This window comes from Lynx rufus, unplaced genomic scaffold (genome assembly GCF_022079265.1).
Source record: "Lynx rufus isolate CCGP_SWC_20201006 ecotype Redwood Valley unplaced genomic scaffold, mLynRuf1.p SCAF_11, whole genome shotgun sequence".
Classification (NCBI taxonomy): Eukaryota; Metazoa; Chordata; class Mammalia; order Carnivora; family Felidae; genus Lynx; species Lynx rufus.
In genome coordinates this window covers 31,658,798-31,676,047 of record NW_025814825.1, presented here as the reverse complement: position 1 = coordinate 31,676,047, position 17,250 = coordinate 31,658,798, and the positions used below count along the sequence as shown (strand labels likewise).

Genomic DNA, 17,250 nt, shown 5'->3' with positions numbered 1-17,250 from the left:
GAACAGATGCATCGTAGAGTTACAAACTGATAGAGTAAGGAAGATACGGTGTAGGGAGTAGGAAAACCTGATCTAGTCCCAAGGGTCAGGGAAAGTTTCTCTAAATATAAGAGGTTGAAGCAGAGATCTGAGGATTGAGTCCAAATCTAGTGGACAAAGAGGTCTGGGGGAAGAGAATTTCAGCCAATGGAAATAACAGATGCAAAGGGAAAATAAATTGTTTGAGGAACTGGCAGGCTGCCCTATAGCAGGAGCACAGGGAGCTGGAGATGAGGCAGGAGAGGTAGGGGCCACAGCCCCAAGTTTTGTTTTGTTTTTTTCCTCTGTGTCTCAAATAGTATGATAAAGTCAGGGATAGAAGATTTAGGATTTCGCCCTGATTTTGCTCTTAACAACCTCAGCCATCTCTCTGTGGCTGTTTCCTTATCTGGAAAAATGAGTGGGTAGACCAGAGTTCTCAAGGGCCCCTATGGTTCCCAAGCTGTGGTTCTGGGTAGGGCGCTCCTGGAAGAAATTGCCAATTCAAGGCACAGGCCCTGGCTGCTGCTGAACGCACTGAGGCCCAGGGGCTTGGCAACCCAGTGGCCCAGGCAGCACTTGCTGGCCTCTGAGTCCTCTGTAGGTTAGGTAAATACAAATGATGGAGAACATCACATATAATAAATCACACAGTAAATATGGCTGTGAACATGGTTTGTTCCTCTCACTCGACATGGGTGAACTGCTAATAATGTAGTAAAGATTACCACCTGTTTGAAGCATTTCCTTTGTGCCAGGATTGTACCAGTTACTTTAGATAGATTTCTCACAACAGCTCCTTGTTAGATTCAAAAGCTGAAGCCTCAAGGGATTACATAACTTTGGTAAAGTCCTCAGCACCCAAATTTGCCCTGCCTAAGGAGCATGTCCAGTCCTGTTTCCTATTGCCAGGTGTGCTCACTTGAGCAATGACTCTCTCTGGGTTTGCTCAGTGGCCGAGTTGGAATCTGAACCCAGCTCAGACTCCAAAGGTTATGGTGTTGACCACCGGGCCATACTGCCTTCCCTTCTTAAAACACAGGCAACTCCTTATTCTATAAATAGGATCACTTTGTCTCTTGAAGTCCTTTCTGGGTGAGGAAAGTGCTTTTTATAGCTTGGGACTGCTTCTGCTTTCTTGGTCTCTTCCAGCACCTGTTAATCCTGCGTGCAGCTGTGTCCTTCACTGTCCTTACACTGTATTCCTAGGTTTCCTCCCTGCAGAAGACAACTCCGGGAAACCACATGGTGTCTGTCTGTGTGCCAGTAAAGAAATTTCACTCCCCTCCCTCCCCAAATCGGCCTACCTTTCTATAAATATTCCCTCTCCTCCCTCCACTCAGGCCTGTGAGTAGTTTGGTCACTTAACCAAACACACACACACTCACAAAGCAACGAGAGGAGGGGTGTTGGAGGGGACAGCGTGAATGACCTTGCAAAGGTGTCTAGCTCTCTGGGGACAGGATTAGCAAACTTGAAACCTCAACAAATATTTGTGTGCCTCCGTATTCCTCCCGAAGCTACCTGCTCCTCTTGCGCCAGCCTCGCTCAGTCCCCTCTCCGCCTCTCCGAGATACAAAGCTCAACCCGCCCATCTTTTTGCAAACCCAGAGAACTTCAGTCCCCTAGTTGAAACTCGTCTGTGGCGGTGGCGGGCAGCACTGGGCATGCTCAGTAGTGGGGACAGGTCTGGAAGGCAAGGAAGCCGCGTTTGAAGTCGCGCGGCCGGGGGAACAGGGGGAGGCGAGCCGTGGGGGCCCCGGCTGGGGGTCCGCGGGGATCCCCGATTCCGCGCCCGGAGCTGGCATGCTCCAGGCTGGCGCGGCGGGGCGGGCGCGCAGGGGGCAGAGCGCGGAGGAGAGGGGGGAGCCGGTGGGAGAAGGGGAGGAGCGCCGGGCTCGCCATCCCCCGGCGCCGGCTCTGCGGCTGCTGAATCGGAAACCGCAGGGAGGATCCGGGGAAATAAAGACGCCCGAGAATGACCTCCAGCGAGGCTGCCTGAGCCGGGGCCCGCGCGCCGCCGCACCAGCCTCCGGCATGGGCGACCGGAGTGGGCGGCCCGAGCACTCGGCCACGCACGCTCCGGGGCCCCCCGCCGACACCGGAGCTGCCGCCGTAAACGGGCTGCTGCACAACGGCTTCCACCCGCCGCCAGTCCAGCCGCTGCTCCTCTGCAGCCGGGGCCCCGCGGGCGGTGGCGACGCGGCACCCCCGCGCCTCCAGCTCTTGCCGGAGCTTCAGCCGCAGCCACCGCCCCCTCAGCACGACTCCCCCGCCAAGAAATGCCGGCTGCGGAGGAGGATGGACTCCGGGAGGAAGAACAGGCCGCGTAAGTCCCATCGCGAGCGGAACGCTGGCGCGAGGCAGGCGCATCCCGCGCGCCTACCACCCCGGGAGCCGCGGGCAGGCACCGCAGCGCGACTGGTGCGCCCCAGCGCCCGCTGTCGGGGGAGTGTACGGAGGGGACTCCGGGGACTGATTCTTTCCCCAGGGGCGCCAAGCACTAAAGATCGCTGCCTGAGCCTCACGCTTGCTTGCTTCCGTCTGTAGAATGGGTCGATTCAATGCGGATCCTGCGCTGCTCCTTCGGTCTTGGCTCTAGGCAAGGCCAGCGTACTGCCCGCCTTCCTAATTTGTCGGTGGGAAAATGCACGTGTGCGAACATTTCACGGGTTCCGGGAGTAGGCGTAGAGCGGGAGGGCCCTCTCCCTTCTCCTCGCCCCTTTTCCTTGTCAGAGTTCGTCTTTCTGGGTTGGCGCTCAGGCAGCCACCTTGTCCTTTGAATCGCAGAGTAGCCGCCAGTACCTCGGGTCTATTGGCAAACGCAAGGCCAGGAGGCGTGGAGTTTGACAACCCCCCAAATCACATCCTATTAAATGCTCTTTCCTCGCAGCCAATGAGAGGACCCGTTGGCGGGGGCACACCCACTGATACCATGTGGGCCGGAACTATGTGGACCAATGAGAATTAGAGGTGGATTTTTTTTTTTTCTGGGAACTGGGGAGGTAGAGTTGAGGGTTTATAATGGTAGCTTGCGGCGTAAAAAGCTGAAAGGCGTTATTTCACAATCTAAAGCGTGTATATATGATGTTACTTTATAAAGAGTACCTTCCCTGCATGACGTTGTGGGATGTAAATTCGTAGATCGAGTTTACAACTGTTTTTTCCTATCTGAGCTGAACCTCCTTCTACTGGTTACCTCTTTCTGGGTGTCTTTAATGAAGCTTATAAATGCCAAAAAGCAAAGTAAGTAGAATGCATACTAATTAGTGATTGCATTCAAACACCATTTGCGTATGGGTTATTCTGTCTGATACGGAGAAATTGCTAGTATAGGTTTTGGATTTATCTGTAAAAGCTTGATATTTGGCAAACTTTTTTGTTTCTCTCTTTAGACTCTTAGGTTTTCTGCGCTCAGTTAAAATCTCTGAGACTTTGGAAAGTACTGATGTGGGACGGGATGACTCTGATGCTTGTATTTTGTAGATGTGAAATGTTTAGGCTGAAAGTTAACTTTGAAGCCACACAGCAGATTTGGTGATTGTTGTAAGGAAGGCATCTATTTAGCACTTGAATTTGTACTTATTTTTGTTTTTCAGACTTGTTAGAAAATTACCTTCTTTATGGACTTGATATTGATTACTTATGATTTATTAACCTGTTTTACTTCTTTTGAAACCACATTTTAGTTATTTCTCTGATCTATGTTTACAAATCGCAGAACAGTTTGCAATGTAAATAGCTAAAGTATATCGAAAGAGAACTGTTTTGAGTTTTTGTGTAGTACAGCTAGCCTAAATGGTCTGTGAGGGTATATAACACCTTTAGAAATAATTTTTGAGGAATTAAAAGTACTCGCTCTTAATAATAGATTGGAGGCAGAGAAAAAATAATTTTGAGGCTTAACTTGAGCTTGCAAACCCACAAGGATTTTTTTTAAGTTTTTAATTATTTTTTAAACGCTTATTTATTTTTGAGAGACAGAGAGAGACAGAGCACAAGCGGGGGAGGAACAGAGAGAGAGACACACACACACACAGAGAATCCCAAGCAGGCTCCAGGTTTGAACTGTGAACACAGAGCTCCACAAGGGGCTCGAACCCACGGACCTGAGCTGAAGTCAGATGCTTAACTGACTGAACCACCCAGGTGCCCCAACAATTATTATTTTAGAATACAAGAAAATATAACTTTATGCCTGTGTATTTGGTGTCAGAAATTAAAGTGGTTTATATTTTTTACAAAAATTAAAACCTTAGCTATTTTAAGTCCAGTGACCATGATACTTAACTTTTAAACTTTTAAAAGGGATTCATCAAAATTTACTTTTCATTATCCTACCATGTTTTCATTTCTCAAATTTGAACAAGCATTTCTGAAATAAATTTTACATGTTCTGAGTGGCATCTGCTGTGTTCACTACCAAAAGTTCTCAGTGAAAACTAGGGCAACATCTTTAAGCCTTGTCTATTAATGTTTAGGTATTTTTTTATAAAAAAAAGATAGTGCTCGGTCAATTCATATTTAGATTCTCTAATCTAATCTAATCTAATCTAATCTATATCTTAGTTAGATATACTAAGAGTTAAGTATATCCCCATTTTCTAACGATTGATAGATTTTATGTGAGCAACTATTACAAAGAGCATTTGGGTGCTTTAAATAAAATGAAGGGGTATTGTTGTTGGTGGAAGCATTGAAGCTGAACAAATAATTCCTATTTATCAGTTTACAACGTCAAACAACCTGCTTCCGTCTAAACCAGAGGTGTGTTGAAGACAGCCAGATCTCAGTGCTCTCAGATAGGCACTTGGAATGCTTATGTGAGTGGGTGTGTTTCTGTTTGGTAATATCGTGGATAGAGTGCAATACACATAGAAATACTTAACATTTGAAAACGATGAATGCAATGAAGCAAACAATTCAGTAGTTTCTGATTGTTTTAAAATTTTAAATCTCAACGCAGGAACTCTTTACAAGCTTGTAAGCTAAACATCAGACCAGTGGTAGGTTAATTTTGCTAAACCAGGAGAGGGGAGTGTTGTCCGCTTTTTATCGAAAGTACCATCACCTCACCACTTGCCCTTGGAAAGCTTTTGTAAGACTGCTTCATTGGTCTTCCTTGGTTACTTCACCTATCTCTGCTATTTAGCTGTGTAGCCTCAACGAAGTTACTAGCTCTCATGTTGAGACACTGGAGTTGGCTAGGTGGTCTTAAAGTGTTGTTCCTTGTGTCTTCCAAATTCTGATACTTCAGAGCTATGACTTCTATGCTAGTTATCCACTTTGCCACACGACTTAGCATTTAATTGGGTTTCTTCCTCCTCCTCCTCTTCTTCTTCTTCTTCTTCTTCTCCTCCTCCTCCTCCTCCTCTTCCTCCATTCTCCTCTTCCTTCTCCTCCTCCTCCATTCTCCTCCTCCTCCTTCTCCTCCTCCTCCTTCTCCTCCTTCTCCTCCTTCTCCTTTTCTTCTTCTTCTTCTTCTTCTTCTTCTTCTTCTTCTCCTTCTTCTTCTTCTTCTTTGTGCCAATTGTTCCCTGTGTGTTGTCTTATTTCCTCAATTAGGTTAGAAGTCTGATTGCAGATGATATAGTTTTTTCTCTTATGCCTTGCACCTCAGGTCCATGAACATTTGACTGATGTCACAGGAGAAAAGGTACAAGTGACATTATCACCACCTCATTGAGATAGTCATTTCCATCCATAAGATAGACTTTGGCAAAATCTCTTCACTGGAATTTCCACAGAGTATCAGCTGGGAGATTCCTTTGATCTGCTCCTTGATGATTTGATTCTTTGAAGCATGCATAAGTAGCACCTTACTGAGTCAGCTCACTTCCCAAATATTTTGAAACTAATGATAGTCCTAATAAAATGCTGTGAGGGTCTAATGTGTTGTAAATGGTGTAGCCATTCAAACCCCAGAGGGCTTGTGTTTGGATAGCTGCTGGATGGCCTAGGGCCAATAATTCACCTATATGTCAGTTCCAGGATGGAGATAATCATACTACTCATTGGGTTGATATGAGAATTAAATTAGATAATGTATATAGTAAGAACCTAGATCCCTGCTTGGCATATAGCATTTATTCAGTAAATGCCAGCTCTCATCACCCCCATACAGAATACTGTCCACTGTTAATCCAAAGGACAGGACAATTGAGCTGCCAGAGATTGACTTCCTTAAAAACAAACAAAACAAAACAAAAAACAGGCTTAGAATAAGAAAGACCAAAATGTTTTATTTGATTAGCTATAACACTCTTAGTCCTTCAATTATTTTTTTACCCTTCCCCAATACAAATAGTGGATAATAGAAAACTGTAGAGAAAAAGCAGGAAAAAATACTTACAGTCCCATCACTTAGAGAAAACAACTGTTTACAATGTGCCATATTTTACAGGTAATTTGAGATCATACTAAGATGAGATTTTGCTAGCTTTTGTTTTTAAAAGTTTTAGCATAAGCATTTTCTTATGGCATTAAAACTTTTTTTTTTTTTTTAATTTTAGAGAGAGAGGGAATCTCAAGCAGGCTCTATGCTCAGTATGAAGCCCCATGCAGGCCTCGATCCCACGGCCCTGGGATCATGACCTGAGCCGAAATCGAGAGTCAGACACTCAACTCACTGACCCACCCAGGCACCCCAAAACATCATTAAAAAAAAAATTTTTTTTACGTTTATTTATTTTTGAGAGACAAAGAGAGACAGAGCACAAGTAGGGGAGGGGCAGAGAGAGAAGGAGACACAGAATCCAAAGCAGGCTCCAGGCTCTGAGCTGACAGCACAGAGCCCGACACGGGACTCGAACTCACAACCGTGAGGTTGTGAGATCACAACCTGAGCCGAAGTCGGTTGCTCAACAGACTGAGCCACCCAGGTGCCCCAAAACATCATTTTTTTTGGTTTTATTTTGTTTTTTTGTGTGTGTTTTTTTTTTTCAAAACATCATTTTTTAAATGGTTGTATTATATCCCCAAGAATTTATTTAACCTTTCTCTGGAAGCTTTAGGCTGCAGCGAGGGGTCTCTACATCATAAACATTGCTGTAGCAACAACTTCATGTGTAACTCTTTTTTCTTTTTTTTAATAAAGATTTTTCTTAAGTTTATTTATTTTGAGAGAGAGAGAAGGATCTGGGGAGGGGCAGAGAGAGAAAGGGAGAGAGAATCCCAATCAGGCTCCGCCCTGTCAGTGCAGAGCCCGATTAGGGACTCAAACGGGCTCAAACTCACCAACAGTGAGATCATCACCTGAGCCAAAATCAAGAGCCAAACACTGAACCAACTGAGCCACCCGCGTGCCCTTGTCCGTGACTCTTTCTTAAGTTATTGTTGATGAGATGGGTCGACACATACTTTTTGGAAGAGGAACCAAAACAGCACAAAGTAGTATTTAGATGTTTCCTTGAAATGCTGGATATTTTAGACCACAAGGACACTGTTAGATGAGCCACCCTGGTGGAGTGAGGAGAGAAATGCAAAGGAGATTGTTGGAGTCACCAAACACTATGCTGCAGAAAGGCAAGTATTTGGGCATCCTCAGAAGACTGGAGGATCAGTGCTGCCCTCTCCCTTCCCTCCTCTGTTGCTTGGCAACAGGCAGGAATAAAGACTGGATCAGGGAGGGCAGCCTCCTGTGGGGTGGGCATTCTGGCTTCTCAAATCATTTAGATAGGATGCTACGAGCAGAAAATGGGTGAAAATCCATTGCACCCATAACATACTCATAGGTACAAACCAAAGAAACCTAAATCTGTCACCCGTTTCAGCTAGCCAGCATGGTGAAAGTATGAGGCCTCAATTTTCCAAACATTGGGGTATTTAGCTTTGGCATTTGGGCTTTCCACTTCCTATGAGAAAAACCAGGATAAAAAAGATCATAGAATTTTCTGGTTGTATCTGCACAGAGGGTAGATATATATGCTGCTTTTTTTTTTTTTTTTTTTTGGTAAAAAAACTGTACTCAGTACTTCTACATGGATGGGAAGCATTGCAAATTCAAGAACACAAGACCGAAATGGAAAGCAAGGGCACACTGTAGTATTCCTACCATGTGGGACGTGGTCAGATTCCCAAGTTTGTCCATGAAGTTATGAGTTGTGCAATGCACATTTAAACCGAAGATTAAGACTTTAAGGCCCAAGTGGCCTGCATCTAAGTGGTTAAGTCAGGTATCAGAATGTGTTAGGCATGTGAACACTTTTCCTCAAAAGACCAGTAAGTGAATTTCAACCTTAATACGAAGGATATTTTGCTTGGCACAGTAACCAAAGATGGAAAGGATGCTGTTAATGTTTAGCATGTGGGGCATTTAACAAGTGAATAAAACAAAACCCGTCATGGTTTTGGAAATAGAATTAGTAGAGAAACAAAGGAGTACTGGTTTTAATTGACAGGTTTTGGGGTTTTGTTTTTGTGATAGCTTGACTTGTGTGTAGGTGTGTGTGAGTGGCTTTAATACAAACCAATTGCCTTGAAAGTAAAAATAAATCAAGGTTTGACTTCTATGATATTTAATTACATGTGCTTTAGCTTTAATAAGTAAGCCAGTATTCACCTTGGGATGGCAGTATTCTGAATCAGATACAGAAACCGTTCAGTGTACCCAATGTGGCGCACAGAATTTCTAAGAAGACCTTTTCTGTAGGTGATGGAGCTGTCAAGCGTGGTATCTCATTACTTAATTCATGACATCTCTTAGATGCTTAGACTTGGCTAATCATATGTGTGTGTATGGGTGGGTGTGTGTGTGTGTTCGTATTCTCCTTGGGAATACATTTGAAAATAACAGATGATTCGAAGGGGTGAGGTAATGTTATTTTTAGAGGCAGTTACATCAAAATAATGATCTGGACCTCCAGCAGGTTTCTCTACAGTTTGGAAAGAGGACGGAAAAACTTATGACCATAGTGAGTACTTAACAGTAGTCACTTCCAGTAGAGTAGCTGTTATTGAGCAACAGCTGTGTACATATTGTTCTGTACGTGTTTTGATGAAAGCATGCACATTACCAACCCCACTGTCCATTTTACAGATGGAGAGAGAGAGGCTCAGAGAAGTGAGGTATCCTGCCCCAAAGCCTGTAGTCCGTGAATGACCGGGCCAAAATTCAGACCCAAGTCTAAGTCCATTGCCAGCTAGCTGGCTCTCTTTTCTGCCCTGATAAACTTATTATTTATGTTGGGAAAAGGAAGTGTGTTCTGTAAAACTTTAAGAAGAGATAAGTGTATGCAATCTGTACACCTTTGGCAAAAAGCTCATCCATGTGGCTGTGGAAGTAACAGCGGCCAACATTAAAGGGCACTTACTATGTGCAGACACTAAGCTAAACACTTTATATGGATTATCTCAGCAAACGCTCGCAGCACCCTGTGAGTTGGGTACTGCTATAGATTGAACATTGTGTCCCCCCCCCAAACTCATATATTGACATTCTAACCCCCAAGCTGGTGTTATTAGGAGGTGGGGCCCTTGGGAGGTGATTAGGTCATGAGGGTAGAGCCCTTATGATTGGGATTAGTGTCCTTATAAAAGACCCCAGAGAGCTAGAACCCCCATCCCCACTTCTGCCATGTGAGGGGACAGCAAAAAGATAGCCATCTAGGAGGCAGGCTCTTGCCAGGCGCTGAATCCACCAGTACCTTGATCTTGGATTCCAGAATTGTGAGAAATAAATTTCTGTTGTTTATAAGATACTGAGACTATGGTAAGACAAATCATATGATCTTCCCTCGGCAGGTGAAGAAACTGAAGGATAGCACAAAGGCTTGGGGCAAAACTGTCTGAGTTCAGATTTTGACTCTGCTGGGCTAGACTTGGGTAGTGTTCTGTAGTGGAAAGAGCTTTGAAGCCACCAGACCTGAATTCAGAGCCTCACTGTGCCATTACTAACAGTGTCCCCTTCAGGCGAGATCCTTAATTTCTCCAATAGAGATAATGGCGTCCATCTTATCGGTTGTGAGGACCAAAGGCAGAAAATGGAGACAAGTTGTAAAACAGAGTGACTGGACCCTGCTACGTGCACAGTAAAAGATATTTTACTTGCTAACACAAGCAGGACATTTAATAGTAATATTACTGCTGTTACTTAGTCACAGAGTCTTTCAAAACTTTGTGAAATCTCAGGATTTCCATGAACTCATCTTGCCCCAACTGAGACTGGGCTTCATTCAAGGTATCTTCCAACCTGACCCAACATCACATCCTGAATGGAAGTGCCCTAATTCTGACGTTTCTAGAGGCAGGACACATGGCCTGTGTCGCAATTCTTGACCTCATTGTCACTTTCATAAGTTGCCCCACTGCAACTCCTGAGATGTACAGCATGACCTGTCTGAGGGTGATTTTGGCAACTTGGTGACTAAGAAGACTGTCATTTGTTTTACTGTTAATCTAGTGTCAGGACAAAGTTGGTGTTTTTTTTTTTTTTTTTAATGTTTATTTACTTTTGAGAGAGAGAGAGAGAGCGAGAGATACAGAGTGCGAGTAAGGGAGGGGCAGAGAGAGAGAGGGAGACACAGAATCCGAAGCAGGCTCCAGGCTCTGAGCTATCGGCACAGAGCCCGATGAGGGGCTTGAATTCACGAACCGTGAGATCGTGACCTGAGACACTTAACCGACTGAGCCACCCAGGCACCCTAGGACAAAGTTATTTCTAAAAAAGGAAGTCTCTTCCTTTGATCTTTACGGTTTGCTATGTCAGCCCCTGAGTGAAGCAGATAATGCACACAAGAGAAAAGGATTAGGAAAGTGAGCACCTTTCCTTTATGAAAGCTGCAGGAATCAAACAAGGCTGCAGAGTTCAGAACGGATGTTACTTCTCAGGCCTTCTTTTTACCCATAGCCTAGCAAACCTTGTTCTGGCAGATGAGGAGATGGATATTTCTGGGCACTTGTTGCCTTCGAGACCAGCACGTGAACCTTCTGGAATTCCTGGCCCTGACTCAATGCTGAATCTGGGCCACTGGGTCTTTAGCTAGTGCCTCTGGACAGACTGAACTTACGTGAATCTCTGAGCTGTGGCCAGCCTGGGCAGTGCCAGTTGCTAGGAATCCTCTGGGCCTTCTGGACAAACAATTCCTTTACAGCCTGAGGTAGGCAGTCCAGGAGGGAACGAGGCAGGGGTGGATTTGTGTGACTTCAAGCTTGATATGGGTCCACAGTGTAATGAGGCTTCCAGCAAAACATAAGCACCCAATAAATGTTAGCTGTCATGGGTGGTGGTGTTAGATGCCCTTCCTTACTTACACTTACTCCTATAACTTCTGCCTTGACCCTACAGTGTATCCAATCTCTCTTCTGCATGACAGCTCCTTAGACATTTAAAGACAGCTATTTAACTTGACTTTTCCATGGCGTCCTGCCCTCTGAAAAACAAAGACCCACACACTCACCTGCCAGACTTCATCATCCTTGTGAGCCAGTACTGGTTGTGTTGAGTTGCCAAAGTATTAAAGCTTAGATGGGAGAATGGCCTCTTGGGGTTGTCATAAAAGGGATCAGGTAAGTACTGACCTGGGTGACCTGGAACGCCAAGATTTAATAAGCCTGTATGTCCCACAGGGGCTAATCATTTTTTTTTAATCTTTTAAAAATGTTTATTTTTTCATTTTGAGAGAGAGGGAGGGCAAGGGAGGGGCAGAGAGAGAGAGAGAGATTGGGAGTGAGAGAGGATCCCAAGCAGTCTCCATGCTCTCAGAGTAGAACTCGACTCAGGGCTCAATCTCACAAACCGTGAGATGGTGACCTGGGCCGAAATCAAGAGTCAGATGCTTAACTGACTGAGCCACCCAGGCGCCCTGGAGCTAACCAGTTTTTATTCCTGTGGGCCACGCACTGTGCTAGACTCTGCATGGGATACTCGGCTTCATGCGATTCCAAGCTGGAGTGTAGCCTGAAGCCAGTTGCCTGGCTTGATTTTAGTCAAATCTATGGCATTTCCAAGTTGTGTGTATAAGTCAGAGGACTTGAACAAGTTGAGGCTGTCTGTTTGCCATCCATACTTTCCCAACTACCAGTGTTTGATGAAAAACATCTAAAAACATGCTACATATTTGGGAGAAGGAAGGTAATATCAGTTTGGTCAAGGAGATAGCACATCCTACCTTTTATGGAAGATTTTTACTATGAGGAAGTGGCCCAAATGTGATTTATTCTTTGGAGTGACTGCTTGATATATCGTCAACACTTTTAAAGAGTGGTAAGGGGTATCGTGAATAATTATGCCAGGACCACAGGCATAAACTGGGATCATCCTAGGAAAACCACAAGTTCCCTTAATTAGATGGGGCCAGCTCCTACGTGCTCAGGGGAGCTGGTTGTACACATTTCTCCCTAATTCTGCATCCTATGTCCTGGTGTTGGCAGCTTGAAATTGGCTACAGTGAGTGTATTTGCCCTATGGAAATTGGCAAACGCTAAAAATCAAGGTTTTCTTTTTAGGCAGCCAGTTGCTAAACATTTACCAGGACGTCACTGACTAGAATACAGGTCATGGGTCATGCATAGGAAAGTCCCAGACAGCATCAGTAATACAAGCTGAATAATTAAAGCCTTTGATTCAGAGAATGGGAGAAAAAGACTGACATGTCCTTTGCTAAGTAGGATAATGCCGGAAGGTGAGGAGTCAGACAAAAGAACTTCATTCTCAGGAAAGAAAGTATTCCACACATATTTGAGGGCCCGCTATGTTTTAAGGGTAGAATTTAGAATCACATTGTTGTCTGCCTCTCGTTCTCCCTCCTAAATTCCTACCCCAAATACCGTTGGGTTCAGTGCCAGATCACCCAGTAGGTAGAACAAGCAGGTGTTAGTGTACCAACAACGCAGCAGGAGAGAAGAAAGAAAGAAAGAAAGAAGAAAATAATATACATGACTTTATGTATATATACATGCATGCACCAGAGTACTAACTACAGGAGAACCATAACCTTAGGCTTCTTTACACTCATTTTATGATTCACTCCTGTTTTTATTTTGAATGACTTGAGTTGTTTTGAGCTACATGTTCGTTACATGTGGACTGGGCAACACCAATATTTTTCCTTTAGATAGGTGTAAATCTAGCCCCAGTGAACCTTGCACCTTTCTAGGGTGATTTATAATTAATTTACTGTTGGTGACATGGCAGGGCGGAGTTGCCGGAGGATCTCCATTTCATGTTTTTGGTTAGGGCGGGCAGGCTGAAATTTGTCCCAGCCAAAAGGGAAGGGAGGTTGTTTGTTTGTTTCCAGAGGCAGGATCTGTGGGGCAAAAAAAGGGACTTCCCCAGTTCATTCCCATTAGAGTTTTACTCCAAAGGCGACTCGTGATGCCCCACTGTCCTCTCACTGTCTTGCATGAGTATTTAGAGAGTGTTGGGATTGTAAAGAAATCTTTTTACTTGGGAAAACTTCAAATGTTATATAAAGCCAGAGTGTACATCAAATAACTGCCCATCACTCATCACTCAGCCTATCTTTCCACTCATGTCCAATCTTATTTTTTCTGTTACATCCAAACCTCCCCTTTCAAACTGGATGATTTGCAGCAAGTCTCAGATATCTCAGTTTAATGGTAAGTGTTTTTATATGTGTTTCTAAAAGATAAAAACTCTTTTTGAAAGCATAACCATAATCTGTTAATTGCTGGAAAAAGTTAACAATGTATTATTTTCAGTTGAAGCTATATAGTATTTTATGATGCACAGTTAGAGGAATAAATTCAGTTTACAGTTAAAATCGTTGCATCCTGTTTGTTGATAGATAGATGAAAATCTGATATTGTGTTTCCTGGGAGGATTTAGTTTGGGGGTTTTTTTGGTATGTTTTTGTTTGTTTGTTTGTTTTTGTTTGTTTTGCCAGTACCTGCTACTGCCTGTTTATGATTAATTTTTAACCATATCTTCATGGTCTGAGATTTGAAACTTCATTCTCGTAATGAAATAACCATGTGCCAAAAAAAGGCACTTTGGAATCATCCCAGAATCACTGGACTAGAAGTGATTTGTATCTCCCATGTAGTTTCTGTCTTGAGAGGGAGAGACTGGGAACAGGATTAAAAGAATTCCGCCTCTGCAGTCACTAGGGTGGGAACAGGCAAGCTAGCACTCATTCTGAAGACACCTGGGAAGGAGGACTGGGCTCAGACTGGAAGTCTGGGGGTACTGGATTCAAGGTTGAATGTGGAGTTTCCAGGAGGTTACCAGGAGGGGTATTGCTGAAATTTGTGAGATTTGCCGTTCCTTCATTTCAAATGAACCACAAGAACAAAGAAAAAGATCCTGAATCTCTCTAATATCACTCTTGTCTGTCAAGCGTTTTTGAGGATCAAACCACTTCAACATCAGTGAGTCCTTATCTGTATAACTGCCAGGATTGCCTTACTCTTGGCAGTTTTATGAGTCTTTCAGTTTTATGCAAAATGTGCTCCAGATGCATTTTATACTTCCTTGCCTTCTTGGACAGAATACTGAGTATCGTGATATTTTCTAATAATTTAGGGATATGACTAATATCTGGTTTTATACTGGGCTGTAGAAGTCACGGTGTGCGAATGGTCGCTCTTTTGTTTTTTAGGCAACGGATACTTGTTAGGCACCAGCTGCATACAGATGAAACTTTTTTAAAAGGGCCCACGTATTTAATTCAAAATTCTTTAAAAATATTTTTCTCTACTGAAAAGCCGTAACTGAAACGCATGTTGAAAACCCCATAACTAATGTTTGGGTGAGTTCCTTAACTTCTCGGCCTCAGTTCTGTCATCTGTAAAGTGGGCATAAATAAGAATACCTACCTCGTTGGGTTCTGAGAATTAAATTAAACATTGCATGTAAAGCTTCTAGCACACACCCTGGCACATGGTAAGCCCTTAATGTTAGTTGGTACAGTGCTGCTGCTGGATTAACCCATTTTTTGTAGACGTTAGAAGAAGCTTCTTCTGGATTCTTTTTTTTTTTTTTCAATTTTTTAACGTTTATTGACTTTTGAGAGAGAGAGGGAGACAGAGCGTGAGTTGGGGAGGGGCAGAGAGAGAGGGAGACACAGAATCCGAAGCGGGCTCCAGGCTCCGAGCTGTCAGCACAGAGCCCGATGCAGGGCCGGAACTCACAGAGGGCTAGATCATGACCGGATGCTCAACCAACTGAGCCACCCAGGTGCCCCATTTTTTCTGAATTCTTATAAGCAGAGCATTGATTGGCAAGTTTATAGCTCTGAAGTCTTTTAAAAAGTTTGGCCTGAGCACGTATATCCACATAAAATTGCACAAGCTAATATACCACTTCAGTACACGTGTACCACACTCAGTTACATTCTAGGCAAGGCTTAGTTAGGCATATTTGCTTTGCAAATGCTCTCACTCTGGCATAGGTCAGTTATATAATAACAAGTAAATGAATAACCCCATCAAGTTTAGAGTTTTAGCACTTATTATAAGGTTTAGAGGCTTTTGTTTGATTTTTATATTTATTACAAGCAAACTGAGGAGCCGTTAGTTATTTTTAGCGTTCAGCTTTTTGGTGAAACATTTTCAGTAAATCTGTCCAAGCTACTGAATCAGTTTTGATTCCAGAAATCCCCGGATTGCAAGGAAAGCTGTTCAGAAAACAGTTAGGATTTGCACCTACTCCCTGTGAGTCAAACTTGTCTCTATATTGTGCAATCCAGACAAAGTACAAAAATAAATTGGGTGCTGAAGTTTATGAGACTGCGGCTGTCATCCCTAAGTGACAACTGTCCAGCCTTTACACATCAAAACAGTGTTGGTCTCATAGATGGACTTTGCATTAAATGTGTAATATTTTTTCTAAAATGAGCCAATGTTAAGTAAGGTGTTGCTTTTATCTCTTCCTTCTGTGAGTTCCATAGTTAAGATGCAATAAAAAATTCCCGGGCTAAGTTGTTTGAAAATCTTACCTGAATGATAGAGAAGGGCACTCTGTCCCCAAACTAATTGGCACCAGATAAACAGAATACTTTGAATGCTCATGTTTATATTTTTAAAGTTTTCATCTCTTTTTCCAGTTAGATATTACATCTAGCTGTGCCTTGGATAAAAATTGTTACAGTAAAAGAAAACATTTAATACTAATTACAGTGACTGTCACCTCTGGAAACTTGCCAGCAATAAGCCAGAAGGCAGCTGAGAACCTGGAAGGAAGCAAACACGTCTGAGCAACCAAAATCAGTGTTGGGAAATAAATAAAATTGGAGACGCTTTTGCATTCTACATTTAGTGTACTTCCTGTGCTCTCTCTGAGTCTGTTTACTCTTACTAAAGGAACAGTGTTAACAGACATGAATTTTCTGGTTTCTCTGCATTCATATATAGCAGGTTTGGGGTAGATGTACTGCAGTAACATTGATAGCAGCAGGAAATTAACAGGATTAGCCTAAAAGCAAGACATAGAAAGCCATAATAGAGACAAAAGAATACTTAAAGCCTAGTAGCCTTGGAAGCGGAGAGAGGTTCATGTGGTTCTGAGGGCATCACTATATAGTGGGCACAAAAATTGACCCTCATATGCCCATCAGTCATCAGGAAGATCTAAAATTTTCTTGTGCTTATTTTCTTTAAAAATATGGGAAAATCTGTAGAAAGACTTTTTTCAAAAGCAATTATAATTTGGCCTTTCTATTTCAAAAGTTATCTATGAAATGAAGGGTTTAGGTCAGAGCTTTATATATGCATGAAATCTGCTTTATTAAGATAGAATTCACATGCAATTCACCCACTTAACGTGTACAGTTAGGTGGGTTTGAGTGCAACCATTACCACAATCAATTTTAGAATACTCCATCACCCCCTTACAAAACCTTATTTAGCAGTCACTCCTTTTTGCCCCCACAACTCCTGAAACCGGGCAACCACTGATATTTCTGTCTCTACAGATTTACCTGTTGTGGACAGTTCATATATTGGAATCATACTATCTGTGCTTTTTTGTGATTGGCTCCTTTCATGGAGCATAGTGTTTTCAAGGTTCATTTATGTCTTAACGTATATGAGCATTTAATTCCTTTTTATTGCCAAATAATACTTCATAGCCTGGAGACAGCATGGGTTATTAATCCATTCATCAGTTGATGGACATTTGGGGTGTTTCTACTGCTATGAACATTTGTGTACAACTTTTTATGGGGACAGGTTTTCACTTCTCTTGGGTATGTACCCGAGAGTGGACTTGCTAGATCACATACAAACTCACGTTTAACCTCCTGCAGAACTGCCAGACTGTTTTCCAAAGTGACT

The 17,250-nt window shown here is 43.2% G+C and overlaps 1 protein-coding gene across 3 annotated transcripts in view; it reads left to right on the top strand.

The window, feature by feature from the left end:
* PANK1 (pantothenate kinase 1) overlaps positions 1–17,250 on the top strand; it is a 102,060-nt gene that overhangs the window by 46,694 nt on the left and 38,116 nt on the right. The window contains exon 1 of one of the 3 annotated variants that reach the window (XM_047073152.1): positions 3,150–3,264. The exons of 1 other annotated variant lie outside the window; for it this stretch is intronic. In XM_047073152.1, coding sequence (XP_046929108.1) covers positions 3,237–3,264 — 28 coding nt within the window. In that variant the 5' untranslated portion in view covers positions 3,150–3,236. Of the gene's footprint in view, positions 1–3,149; positions 3,265–13,523; positions 13,576–17,250 lie in introns of those variants that run through there. One more of the 3 variants, XM_047073151.1, reaches the window with a different exon arrangement.